The 14,336-nt window shown below is 47.9% G+C and overlaps 1 protein-coding gene across 3 annotated transcripts; it reads right to left on the bottom strand.

Annotated features, from left to right (window-relative positions):
* Positions 1 to 464: 464 nt before the first annotated feature.
* On the bottom strand, positions 465 to 14,080 carry sfxn5a (sideroflexin 5a). 3 transcript variants are annotated; one of them, XM_062469133.1, is made up of 14 exons: positions 13,786 to 14,061; positions 12,710 to 12,778; positions 11,763 to 11,840; positions 10,627 to 10,653; positions 10,340 to 10,394; positions 9,477 to 9,502; positions 9,270 to 9,323; positions 8,646 to 8,702; positions 8,499 to 8,564; positions 7,635 to 7,725; positions 5,773 to 5,888; positions 5,010 to 5,095; positions 3,309 to 3,426; positions 465 to 1,650 (listed from the first exon to the last, which is right to left on the bottom strand). In XM_062469133.1, exons 1-14 carry the CDS (start codon positions 13,984 to 13,986, stop codon positions 1,573 to 1,575), a joined length of 1,122 nt encoding a protein of 373 aa, XP_062325117.1. In that variant the 5' UTR covers positions 13,987 to 14,061; the 3' UTR covers positions 465 to 1,572. The 3 variants fall into 3 exon arrangements, 2 of the variants coding, with proteins under 2 accessions (XP_062325117.1, XP_062325118.1); XR_009931361.1 differs by lacking the exon at positions 465 to 1,650 and adding an exon at positions 4,702 to 4,797 and having other exon boundaries at positions 3,311 to 3,426; positions 13,786 to 14,080; XM_062469134.1 differs by lacking the exons at positions 465 to 1,650; positions 3,309 to 3,426 and adding an exon at positions 4,545 to 4,797 and having other exon boundaries at positions 13,786 to 14,080.
* Between the last annotated feature and the right edge of the window lie 256 nt (positions 14,081 to 14,336).

Below are 14,336 nucleotides of genomic sequence, written 5' to 3'. Positions count from 1 at the left end.
TATCACTGTCCTAAACGTATGGTTCCAGGTGAGATATCACTGTCCTAAACGTATGGTTCCAGGTGAGATATCACTGTCCTAAACGTATGGTTCCAGGTGAGATATCACTGTCCTAAACGTATGGTTCCAGGTGAGATATCACTGTCCTAAACGTATGGTTCCAGGTGAGATATCACTGTCCTAAACGTATGGTTCCAGGTGAGATATCACTGTCCTAAACGTATGGTTTCAGGTGAGATATCACTGTCCTAAACGTATGGTTCCAGGTGAGATATCACTGTCCTAAACGTATGGTTCCAGGTGAGATATCACTGTCCTAAACGTATGGTTCCAGGTGAGATATCACTGTCCTAAACGTATGGTTCCAGGTGAGATATCACTGTCCTAAACGTATGGTTCCAGGTGAGATATCACTGTCCTAAACGTATGGTTCCAGGTGAGATATCACTGTCCTAAACGTATGGTTCCAGGTGAGATATCACTGTCCTAAACGTATGGTTCCAGGTGAGATATCCACACTTGTCCACCTCCCATGATGACATCACCCTGCCCTCCCCACCAAGCTGAGTTAGCAGGTGAGGCTCTGGCAGTGTGCCTAACGAGGGGCCACACCTCTCAGAGCCGCTGATAGAAAACAATTACCCCCAGTCACACTCCTCTCCCCGAGCGCAGAGACCATCTCCTGAGTCAGCAGACAGGAGAGACGGGGGATGGAGAGACTAGAGGGAGGAATGCAGAGAACAAAGCAAGCCCAGAGGAGAGACACAGGAGGGTCGGGAGGACACAGGTGAAGGAGGGAGAGCTAGTTAGGAAAGGGAGAGAGATAGAGGGAGAGAGAGGGAGGAGGAAGAGAAATATATACATTATAGACGAAGGGTTTTCAGTCGAAAGCAACGAGCGAGAAGTTGTTTACCTTCTAGAGTATAACATTCTGCCAGGAATACGTATGTTTGAGAACAGATTGTTTTTATTTGCCTTGCAAGGGAGGCACATCTACTGTTCTCTAATAGGCAAGCCTGTGGCGACTTGTCACGTTGCCCCGCACAACCAACAACCGTGCCATGTTCCCTTGACAACCAGGTAAACAAACTTATGATAGTAGTGCAGATAAGACATCAAGTGGAAAATGTAAATGAATCAAGTATGATTACATAACTAAACACCAGGCCGAGATAATCCTAAGGGCATTACTAAAGAAGATTATCAGAAAATATTTGCACATCCTTTGACAAATTAAACGCTGCAAATGTGGTTTATTTAGAGTTCACTAAAGTCGGAGTACATCTGATTCAAAATCCTAGTCAATGATCTGTAGATCTGTAAATGTTCAAAGGACCACTTTGCAAACATCTCACCAATACAGCTGCAGTAGTAGCAATAGTACACCCTTTCTCTGTATTTCACACCCTTCCCTAGCAAGCGTTTGTAAAACTCCCCCGTCCCCAGTCACACTGTGAGGCCCGTCAGCTGTGTGGTTAACTGGGCAGCACTGGGAGGCGCAGGCCGAGTCTGGCTGGTCACATGGCTCCACCGGGGCATGGTTGCTAGTGACCCGGGCAGCCAACATACCAATCACAGCCCTTTATTGTAGGTCACGCTCTTACAATCAGTCGCCATGGCAATGTCCGGCTCTAGTCGTGACACATCGATCTGTGGGGGAAAAAAATAAGGAAACCTGTCAATCGTGTAAATGACCTCAATGCACATCACACACTGTTCACTATGTGGAAATACATTTCCGGATATGTGTGTGCATGTATGTGCGTGTGCGCATGCGCATGTCTGTGTGTATATGCATGTGTGTTTGTGCGTGTGCTTGTCTGTGTGTGTGCCTATGCATGTGTGCGTATGTGTGTGCGCATGTGTGCGTGTGTATGTGTGACTGTGTGTGTGAGCATGTGATCTGGGATGCCGCGTGCTGCATTGAAACATGTAACAGTTTAGTTCGCAATCGTCTCTTACATTCTGTAAAGTGTCTCTCACAGGCAGCAATAAAACCCACATTTATTGCAAAAGTGCAAATAGAGCCAATTTGGCAGATTAGAGTCCAATTTTGAGCAGCAACTCCTAATATTTGAACTGGAGACAGATGGCCGTGGCTCTGAGGCAGAATTTTAATCAGACATCCTGGTAAGTGTGAAACGAGAGAGAGAAGGACAAATTGGGGAGGTGGGGGAGGAAAATGGGAAGAGGGGCGTTCATGTTGCTTATCGGGGAGGTTTTCGTCTGGTACTCTTGTGAAAGTGCAAAAAAGACAGAAGAGTGAAAACCTGTGGCGGCCAAACAACGGAGCCGAGCGTTCACAGGATGGCTGGCGGCACATATGTCTGACGTTTTCTGCCATATGGCAGTCTGTGCTATTTACAGTGGTAATTAAATCCTAAACATCTTTAAAGCCAGTGCTGGCTGGCTCTCTTTACGGAGTTGGTTGGCAAAGGAGAGACAAAGAGAGGGAGAGAAAGATGGAGGGAGGGATAGTGAGTGAAATGATGGCCACTCACTGCGATAAAATGACACCTACTGAGGCTATGGACTAAAGTTAGATTCCAACCAGACAGCCTGGAACGCCAGGCAGACTATGCTCTCTCTTCTTGGCACTAGTTGTACTAGTACAACAGTTAGAGCTGAATAGTTAGGAAGAGTTTGGTTGGATGAAATAATGAATATCCCCAACCTTTCAACCCTCCAACACTATTAGACCAGGCTACTACTCCTGGTCTTCTCAGCCAGTGAAAATACAGCAGGAAAGAGCAATACTCCAGAGAGTGCGGGGTGATTGTAGCAATTGGAAGGCTAGGGAGGGCAAAGGAAAGGCCGAGGCCTAAACCAGCCTCATCGCCATGCAACAGACTTGGCTCTGCTATCAGTAAAAAATAAGAAAAAAGGGCTATTGAAGGCTAGCAAAAGCTAGGAAAGGCTAGCAAGATGGCAGAAAGGCTTGCAAGGGCTAGAGTGCGATTGGGCAGTCTTGTGAGGCATAGTTGAGGTTAGTTAGGGCAACAGAAGGCTAGCAGGACCTAGTAAGTGATATGGAAGGTGAAGTCTAGTGACGATTATTGAAGGCTAATGGGGCTAGCGAGGGATAGGGAAGGCTATCTAGAGCTAAGGAAGGATATCTAGGGCTTGTGAGGACTAGGGAAGGTTAGTGGCTGCTAGGGAAGGCTAGCTAAGGCTAGCAAGCAATGGGAAAAGCTAGCAAGAGAAAGTCAAGGCTAATGAGGGCTACAGTGGACTAGGGAAGGCTAGCTAGGCTAGCGAGGGACAGTAAAGAGTAGTGAGGGCTTGGGAAGGCTAGTTAGAGCCAGGACCTGAGACATCTGAGGGAAGAGGCTGATGGCCAGGGGCAGCGCCAGGCTGAAGGCTCCCAGACACACCACACTGTGGATGGGAAGCACCAGTCTCCTGTGCTTCTGGAGGAGGGGGAACCTGGAACACAGGAACACAGGTATATAGAACCCTGTGCACTCACTCAGCCTGGAACACAGGAACACACGGATCTACAGAACCCTGTACATTCATACAGCATGGAAGAGAGGAGTGGAGGAACACACAAGCACACTTCACACTCACACAGGAGAGAGAAGAGGAGGAACGCAGCTGTCACAGAACACATATCAGACACACAGATTACATGAGGAGGCTATTAGTCACAAATACATATTCTTATACATGAATTTAAAACTGCACCGCTTAAGTCTCATAAGTCTAATACTAGTTATACAGCCTTCATTTTCCCTCCCTCCCTCCCTCCCTCCCTCTCCCCCTCTTTCCCTCCCTCGTTCCTTCATTCCTTCCTTCCATCCTTCCATCCTCTGAGCTTCTCTTCAGTGTGTGGGACAGATCCCCCAGCAGGAGTCTGACATAGGCCGTCTCCCCTCCCTCCCTCCCTCCCTCAACCCCCTCCCCCAGTGACGCCTCTCTCTAACGAGGGGAGCTGCTGCCTAATGAAGGAGCTCATTAACACGTGCGCCTGCCTCGCTTTAATTAGCCTACACATGTTTAAGAAGGAGAGAAAGAAGAAGTCCAAGGGAAGAAGTGAGTAAGAGACAGAGTGAGTGAGTGAGTAAATTAGTGAACGAGTGAAAGGTTCAGAGTGGAAGGGATAAATAAATGGAAGGAGAGAAGCAGGGCAAGATGAAACGAGAAAACCCACCGCTAACTTTACTACTGTACTTTATCACATGTTGAAAACCAGAGAGGGGAGAACGAGTTAGTCATCTCCCTATCCTCTGAGGTTGGTGTGTGTGCGTGTAGGTGTGTGTGTGTGTATAGGTGCGTGTGTAGCTGTGTGTGTGTAGGAGGGGTCTGGCTGCTGTTATTACCCCTTCTCTGCTCTCAGCAGTGTAATCCATCACAGCGGGGCCCACAGCCACCCCCTGCCCTCCTGTTCCCGCATCATTGAGATCCACTGAGGGTAAGCTGACCTGGAGGATTGCTGAGCCCCCCCCCCCCCCCATCAACATCCCCGCACCCCTCCTCCCCCAACCTCAACCCAGCCTCTCTCTTTTCACTACCTTCCCCCTTCCCTCACTCCCCCGCCCACTCATTCATTCCGCTCAGTCCCAGGAAACCCAAGCACACCTGGCCCCTCAGCGGGCTGGGGCTGGGACAGGCGCTGTCAGAGTGCACAAAGAGCGCAGCATTCTTCTACATGCCGCTGGACCAGCCTGGCTGTCTATCACCGAGCCTCCGAATAAACACCTCACATCATTAACCATCCATTACAGTCACATCAGGCGGGGCAGAACCTCTGGAGTCAGGATGGTTCAGTTCTGCTTGAATTAAACAGGGAACACACTGAGGAGGGACAGGAGGGAGGAGGAGGAAGAGAATGAGATGTGGATGCCTAAAAGAAGAAGCCAGATAAACCATATGTGTTTTACCACTTTTCCACAATGAAAAAAAATGTTTTCATTCCACATTTCTGCTCAGGCAGCAGTTTGGACTACAGTCTGAAATAGACTACCACATACTTCAACACAGTCTGTAAAAGACTACCACAGCCTTACCTCTCTAGCATGGCCATGATGACGGGGGGCAGCAGGAGGATAGGCATAGGCAGGACCACTCTGGTGAGTGCCGTGTCGAGAAGGGCCTGGAGGTAACACAGTAACCAACAACAGAGCTGTATATAGTACAGACCCCAGTCACAACCCAGCCTTACATAGTACAGACCCCAGACACACCCCAGCCCTACATAGCACAGACCCCAGTCACATCCCAGCCCTACATAGTACAGACCCCAGTCACATCCCAGCCTTACATAGTACAGACCTCAGTCACATCCCAGCCTTACATAGTACATAGTACAGACCCCAATCAAAACCCAGACCTCCAAAGTACATAGTACAGACCCCAGACACACCCCAGCCCTACATAGTACAGACCCCAGTCACAGCCTAGCTCTACATAGTACAGACCTCAGTCACATCCCAGCCTTACATAGTACATAGTACAGACCCCAATCAAAACCCAGACTTCCAAAGTACATAGTACAGACCCCAGACACACCCCAGCCCTACACAGTACAGACCCCAGTCACAGCCCAGCTCTACATAGTACAGACCCCAGTCACAGCCCAGCTCTACATAGTACAGACCCCAGTCACAGCCCAGCCTTACATAGTACATAGTACAGACCCCAGTCACAGCCCAGCTCTACATAGTACAGACCCCAGTCACAGCCCAGCCTTACATAGTACATAGTACAGACCCCAGTCACAGCCCAGCTCTACATAGTACAGTGTGGGGCCTCTGTCCCGGTTCTACTCACGTGCCTGGCAGCCAGTTTGGAGGTGCCCACCACCTTCCCGCTGTCGTCCAACACACTGATGCCCTCCGACAGCTCCGAGTGGCGCATGAGGAGCACGTTACACACATTTGCACCGGCTGGGGATCAGAGCAACGCGTGAACAGGAAAGCAGATCTGCATCATCCTCACACCCTGACCCCTCTGACCTGTATAGTCCTCACACCCTGAGCTCCCACTATCATTACAGATACTCCACACGACACAGACACACCACAGACAAAACACACAAACACCACAGACACAACACTGAGTCTGAGCGGACTACAGCTCATCTGAAGTTTTTTTCTTTGTCAATCATAGGGGTGGCGGATCAGGGTCCCTATGAAACTGGGGGTGATGTATCCCCCCGGCCCCCCGCCATCTGTGCCCCTGCATCAACTATAACAGTCAGTCTGCCAGAAAGGTCAATGCACTCAAGCTACCAGGAGCAGTGTTTTCATTGTGTGATATATCCATGTGTGCCACTATGACCAAAGAACGCACAATATATGCTAATTTACACAGACCTGTCTCCTTGACTCTAATAATAATAAGAAAAACTCATTTTTAGTGTTTAGTGTTGGCGCCGGAAGCCATTTTAATTTCAGACAGCAGGGTTGGGAGTTATCTCTACTGAGGGCTGTGGCTGGAGGCTCGGTGGGAGAGAGGAATTCAATTGACTGAGTAAATAGCTCCTTTACCTACAAGGGATTTTTATCCAGACCAATTAATAGTGGAATGGTGGGGAGGCGGTGTGCTAACACACAGAGGGGGGAAATCCTAGTTAAACTCTGAGCTTTCCTGCGCAGCACTTGGAATTATGGGTTTTTGTTTCCATGGAGAACAAGGTAAATGACATGACATTACACGACTCATAACTAATTTTATTCCTGTTTATTGTGATCATTGGTCATCATTATGACCATTGTTTAAATTGAATTATTATTTTAAATAAATGCTGTCAAAACTGGGGAGACTTAAAATAAATGTCATTGAATATGTCATGGAAAATACATTGAGTATAATTTGTATATATATATAAATATATATATATATATCATAATTGAGAAATGAGGGCAAAAAAATTATTATCCCTGTGTGTTTTCCTGGAGTCAGAACTGTTCCCCTGAAGAAGTATTTTAGAATCTAATTGAACGACAGACTGGTGCTTTATTAGGTTATTACAAATGACTCTAGACGTAAGTAACCTAAAGACTAAAAAAAGGACACATTTCAAAAGGTTCTTTTGTTTTGTTTGGTTCAATTAGCCATTTTAATTACCTTTTTTATCCTGGAATACGGAAAAATACAACAAGAACAACAATGCCCAAACAGGAAGCAGGTAAGCAGCCTCAACATAGAGACCGTTTTAGGGGTAATTATCCTATTTGTTTTCAGCAGCGTGGATCCTAGAAGGAGCCAATTACCAGGCGAGGGCCGGGCAGAACCAACCTGCTGATTTAATTAGGGAGGCCGAAGGGGCAGGGGAGGGGGGCAGGCAAACAATTTAATTACAACCCAGAAGCCTTGGGGCATTGTGGGAGAGACTATTTCTGTCCCCTGGGTGTGAGTGTGTGTTTGTGTGTGTGATGGGGGGGGTGACATGAAAACAGCCTTGTGGATCCACACAAGCCTGATGTAACTGAGCTGCCATCTCTAACCCTCCAGAGCAGACTCTGCTTCATCAACACAACAACATCCAGGTGTCACTGTCTGTTAAAACAATCACTATCCAGCAGAACCTCCACCAGCTCATTTCGTAGTCTTTGCATGATTAAAACACTTGACTACATCTAGTAGCGTCATAGTCGGGTGTTCTGTTAGTCGGGTGTTTGTGTCCTTACCCACAGCAGGAAAAGGGATGAACCTCTGGAGCAGAACGCGAGTGGCTGGGCCGAACTTGTCGGCTCTCTGCACCAGGACCTTCAACCCCACCTGCAAAACAAACAACACAAAACAATAACAAGACAGGAAACAGTCAATTATGCAATAACCTTTCATGCTATGAAGACTATTATCATCCCGGCCCTCGTTCGCGCTCGCTCAAATAGCAACGCAGTCTCTCAATTAACGAGGTGCCACGGAAAGGCGTGTTTGTTGCTATGGCAACCGTCATGGTGTGGCAGCATCACGTGCACCTGGAGACCTTCTCCATGGTAACGGATCCACGCTGGGCCTCTGTCACCACAGGTGCTATTGTCTCTGGTGAAATGACAAACTGCAATTACCAACATTTTGTTAAAAAGTTATTTCTGAAAGTGAGAAAAAAAAAGTTACTAGATCAGTTGAATAGTTCTGAAATCAGACTGACAGGCTTCTGACTTGTTAGTGAGTACTGTGAAGGCTCCTGGCCCTCCTAGGCCCTCTGCTTAACCCCCTCCATCTCTCCAACCCCACCCAACCCCCAGGTCCACTTCTCCTGCTCCAGCACTAACAGAGGGTGGTCAGTGAGGCGCAGGATTATTAGTGAGTCCCCCCCCCCCCCCCCCACTGACTCTGTGTGATCTCCTTGTCGCCGTGCCTACAGGCTCTACCCAGAAGCCCAGCAGGATAGCTAATTGGCTACGCTGGAACCATGCATCCCCACACAGCTCTGAGGCGCACTGGTGACTCCTCCTCCTCACCTTCTCCACTCCACTTCTCACCAAAACCTCCCTGGCCTATCCCCAGACTGGGCTGAGCCGCCGCAGGGCGTCATGGAAACTCACAGCAATGGAGACTGCGCTGGTCACCGCGCCAACGTAGCCCACGCAGAACGTGGAGATGGGAGTCGGCTGCAACAGAGATTCCGTCAGCATTCATGACGGCATGTGGTTGGTGGGTCACGCTAAGATTCTGGGACAGGTCTGCTGTACCTTGGTGGCGTTGCGGTTGCTGTAGTTGACACATGCGTTGTGACTCTGGTTCAGCCACTGTCAGGAAACAGGACAGGCTGAGGTAAATAACCTGCATCCCGATGCCGTCGTCACCGTGGCAATTTATGGCTATCTTTGTTCTGAAGAGTTCATTTTACAGTCCAAATCAAATACATGTTTATGTACTGTATATACAGTCATTTTTATCACAGGGGGTGTCACAGGTGACCATAGATCACCACTGAGCTCAACCCTGAACCCTCTGAGAAGTTGAGACTATGAAAGACCAAACTCCCATAGAAGGAAGGCTGGAGCGAGGCTCAGGGTTAGGGTCAGTGAGGCATCCTCCTCTAGAGAAGGAGGCCAGGGCTAAAGCCAGTGACTGGGATCTGGTTTAATGACCCAAGACATCTTTGGGTGCCCCGACGGCCAAGTAGGCTGAGGTCTTATCACAGGGGCCCGAGTTCGAATCCAGCCTGGGCTATTTCATGCATGTCCTCCCCTCTCTCTTTCCCCTACCTTTCCTGTCACTCTTCATTATTTCTATCCAATAAAGCAGAAAGGCCCGGAAATATATATAAAAAAAAAAAAAATGAAAAGCACACGAAAAACAATGAGGAATACCTGCCAGAAGATGGAGGACAGCAGGGTCTGGTTGGGTAGGAGGAGACCTATCACCTGACAACAACAAACACCACTAAGCAACACACACACAGAGAGCGCCTGGACACACGGCAACATGTCATGACTGAACGTGTGTTTTCAGAGCTGCAGTAACAGGGTTGGAACACGCTAGTCATGCTGCTGTGGCTGGTTAGGAACTCTGCTTACCACTGGTGTGCCAAAAGGTATATAACCTATGGAGTAGAGGAAGATACCACATGTTATACTGCATGCATATATATTTATATATATATATATGTTACCTATGTTTTTATATGACTATATGATCTACACCGTTATACTCCATACAGAATATATATGAGCTACACTGTGAAGGAAGATACATTACATATACAGTATTATACTATTAAACAAAACATTTAGGAATATATGGAGGCCAAAGGGGCAGGGGATAACGGATATTGACCTGAAACTTCCCGTTCAGTAAACCAGACTCTTGATCCTGGAATACTCCTGTGACCATGACGGGCTCCTGATGTCAGCGACATGCTGGAGCACTAACGATGTGTCTGCAGCGCCGCTGTTCCAGCAGGCCCTGCACTGTCAGGCACCTGGGAGGATCTCACACCTGGACCCCGCCACTACGCCTCGCCCTGCGTGTCAGGCGCTGGCCTTTAAATGGGTGTTTTGACGCTTGACCAAAATACTCCTCTTTCTCAGCAGACCCAACAGAAGGTTGGCGTCACCGTGGGAGACGAGCTTTAATCAGCACCCAGCTGCGTGTGACCTTCTGCTGCTCCGAGACACCGTGAGGATTCCTGGGGAGCCGTGACAGACCCCGGGGCAAAAGGATCTCTGACGGGCGACATGACCTGCCCCTGTACCCCCCCCTCTCCCCCCACCCCCATTCTCCGCTCCACACCTCCCCCCTACACCCGCCCTCCCCCCTATACCACCCGCCCCAAACACCCACACCTCACCCGTCTTCCCCCCACCCCAGCTCCCTCCTCACCCCTGCAGATGCACACCTCTCACCCGTCCCTCCCCACCTCACCTCCCCCCTTGCGTACCTGACATCCGAAAGGGCATGAGGATCTTGTCCCCAGTGTCAGGGTGGAGGATGGCCTGCAGTACGTCAGGGAGCAAGGGTGAGGGCAGAGAGGGGGAGGGCAGAGAGGGGGAGGTGGGAGGGAGAGGTAGGATTGGGAGGGAGGTAGGGAAGTGTAGAGTGAGTGTGTGTGTGTGTGTGTAGAGTGTGTGTAGGTGTACTTGGGTGTGTGCGTGTAGACTGTGTATTTGTGTAAGTGCACTTGTGTGTGTGTGTGTGTGAGAAACATATATAAAAAACAGATCTTACCTGTTTTATCTTTTGAGCTTGCCAAAGCTGCAAAACATATTCATACATACATCAACAGCTTTGTCAACTTCTCTTTCATAACAGAAACATCCAGCATCATTTCCACTGGCTTTGGGGAGCACTTGTGTGCTGTTAGGTATCCCATGGTAACACAGCATAGCAGGACCCTTTGTGAATCCTGCCAGGCTGTTGTGACCTCTAACCTCCCCAGACACCTGGCTTCCCCACGTTGCCTCGGACCAATCAACACACCCTGAACACTCCGCAGTGTCTTCTTTCAAATACAACACACACACCCCTACCTATCTACCCGACTCGACAAAAGCATCAACACTGGGACATGGGAAAAGCTGACCTTGAGCTCACTGACTAACTAGCAGTGACCAAGCTTTGTGAAGGGACACTTCCATCAATGTTTATTACAGCTGTCTCCAACCATGCTCCCTTCTCCATACAGCAGACTACATCTGTGTTACGCCATTTCTTTTGGGGGGGGAATGTTCGAATTCCAACAGTGGACTCAAAATACCCCATGAAGCATCACAAAATGTCCTTCACAAGCATATCATGTGAAGTTTATACTACAAATACCACAATGCAACACTCTGCCTCTTCTAGGTTCTGGCAATTCCTTGAATGAATACGTGAATCATTTGTTTGAATATGAGATTAGATAATTTTTTGGTTGGGTTAACTAACAGGGAAAATATTGATTTTGATGAATTGCTAGCTAACTTGCTTTACAAGGTTCTACTGTAACTTTTTAACCATGAAAAACAAACTAGAGCAACATTTCCTCTCTCACTAAAGTGCAACCTTAACGACAAAAATCAAATTTCAATAAAGACATAAATTACTTAGCTATGCTTATGCAAGTCATTTGTGTGAATGTTCAAACGTGACACCGTGCCGTCATATTTGAAAATAAGACGTTGCAAAATGATGACAAGGTTGTAACAAAACCGAAATTGCAGTTATATTTCGTTACCCTCTTCCCCTCTGCAGGGGTAGAGGGTAACCTCTGCAGAGGTTCAGATGTGTGGAATAGGGGACAAGTGAACAAGGGTTCACAGGTCGAACACAGTTGCTGATCGATTGGAGTTTGTGTGGATGATGTCATACTGAGAGTCCGTTACCTGGGCGTTGGTCACCCCTGTAGGGAGAGTTCCATGATTGAAACGGTCTAGGAGATCCAGACACTCCTGAAGACGTTTCTGATGTAAACAAAACAATACCAACATTATCATATCCATCCTAAAGGAAATCAAGTCCTTAAAAGGTTATGTTCATGTACCTTGTAGGATTCATTAGCGGTTGGATGGCCCGTTTTGTTGTAATTAGCTTGCCATCTGCATGAACCTAAAGTGTGTGTGTGTCTCTGTGTGTGTGTAAATTGGTGAGTGAGTTAAAGTGGGACATCCAGCTTCATCATTAGGGCAAGTCAAGGCCATGTCTGGCCCAGCAGGGTGCCGAGGGTGCTGGGATCTGACACCTCCTCCCTACCTCTCCCCCCTCACTCCCTCTCCAACCCTCGCTCCCAGCTGCCCTGCACGTCCACACCTCCTCCCCTCCCAAGAGAAAACCCTGCTATTACTGTCACCAATGAGCCTGCTAACAGCTTCATTACCCTGGGCAATACAGCCCTGATCACTCTTTCTATCTCACACACACACACACACACATACATACACACACACACACACACACACACACACACAAGCCATAGCCTGGAGACAGCCATGACAACCCAGATGAACTCCAGTAGCACAGGCTTCACTAAGTGCATTACTAGATGGTTTGTACCACAGTAAACATGGGTGCCATGTTGGGTAACAACACTGTCTCTGGGGAGAAATGGGGACCATGTTGGGTGAGAACAGGAAGCTGGGGACCATGTTGGGTCATAACAGGAAGCTGGGGACCATGTTGGGTCATAACAGGAAGCTGGGGACCATGTTGGATCATAACAGGAAGATGGGGACCATGTTGGATCATAACCGGAAGCTAGAGACCATGTTGGGTCATACGTGTAACAGGAAGCTGGGGACCATGTTGGGTCATACGTATACAGGATGCTGGGTACCTCTGACACAAACAGGGTCCTGGGGTCAATCACATCCAGGAAGTGTCTGAATCTGCCAACAAACGTGCTCTGTGAGAGGGGGAGAGGGAGAGAAATAAGAAAGGGAGGGAGAAAGAGAAAGTGACAGAAAGATAAGGAGAGAAGGGGAGAAGGGTAGAGGGGGGGGGTAAAGAGATGAATAGAGAAGGAGTGAGAAAGAAGACACTTATAAAATAAGGCGATAAGGGAAGACTCAACTCCCATCGGCACAGGCCAATAATAATTTGTAAATGATTAGTGTTCAAGTTACAAGGACTCTAATTTACTGATCCAGTTTGTGTGAGACCCTTCTCCAGACGCCAGTGGCAGCTGTTTCTGAGGAGGCGTGGGCACTGGTGTGCCAGTTGTTTAAGCCTGCCAGGTGGGTTCATTAATACCTCCTACAAACTATGTCCCTCCCCTACCAGAACACTGAAGCAGTTCGCTTCAGAGGCAATTAATTCAAAAGGTTTTTGCTTTTATAATGTTTTTTTCCACATCCCTGAACAGACTGAACACAGCGGGGAATGGTAGCAGTCATGACTCCTGATCTAAACCTCATTATAGAACATGTGAATATGAATGGAACTTGGCTATGCACCAACTGTAACTTCTGATGTTTAACATATGGATTGAGTTCTTTGGAGAGTGGCAGGTGTGAATGGGAGATTCTTCCTCTCGGACCAATAGAGGTCCTTGTTCAAGTAGGTCGTTGTCACACACTCCCCGACTCTCCTAGATAACACTATTGTTTTATTTATCCCCCCCTTCGCTGCAATATAGTTGGCATGCCCAGATCTCCAGCTGGCTGTCACGGTGCCGAACATCCGATTGCAGCCGCCTTCCTCTCTCTCATCTGGGTAACAGTGTGGGTACAAAGTACTAACGGTTCACTAAGACTTTGTGTAATGAGTGGTAGCATATTTGCACACGATTTAGCCTTCCTGTTACATGCTACATTACATGTTACGGCTTTCAGCAGCCTACAAACACAGTTCTCCTTCAGATAAATATTATCTCTGTTTGCATTGATATATTCAATATAATTTTGAGCTAACCTGGTCGAAACGGCACTTGTCATACTGGAATACTGGATAACATTCAGCGGATTCTTGCATTGTAGCGTGAAGTTGTGCATGTGCTGTCAGGCAGATTGAGTTGTTTACAATGTAGCGAATTTTGGAACCCTCGTCAGAAATTGTAAACCGTATAGCTTCGCTGTCGGCTAGGTAATGTAGTTCTTTTCTTCCAGCATTCATGTATTTTATTCAAGCAACTAAGGAACACTGACTACATTTCCCATGAAGCATATGCACGCTTGATTAGGAGTATAAAGCGAAACCTGTGTGAAACATCTGTCAGTATGGCACCATGGGAATGCTCCCTCAAGCTACTCCAGCCTGCTGAAACTGGACACTTTGATGTGAGCCGAATATGATGTGTTTGTTGAATAGACATGCTTTGTAGAGGAAATATAGACCTCTAGTGGACACAAGAATGCCGAGGAAATAAATCTTATGCATTCAAACTCGAGTATTTTCCCCATGTAGGCTATAAGACCATGACCTCATCAGCATGGCAGCGTGTGTGTGTGTTCACCAACAGTAGC

Source organism: Osmerus eperlanus, chromosome 9, assembly GCF_963692335.1.
Source record: "Osmerus eperlanus chromosome 9, fOsmEpe2.1, whole genome shotgun sequence".
NCBI lineage: Eukaryota > Metazoa > Chordata > Actinopteri > Osmeriformes > Osmeridae > Osmerus > Osmerus eperlanus.
Note: the sequence above shows the minus strand (reverse complement) of the source record. Positions and strands in the feature narration are given on the sequence as shown.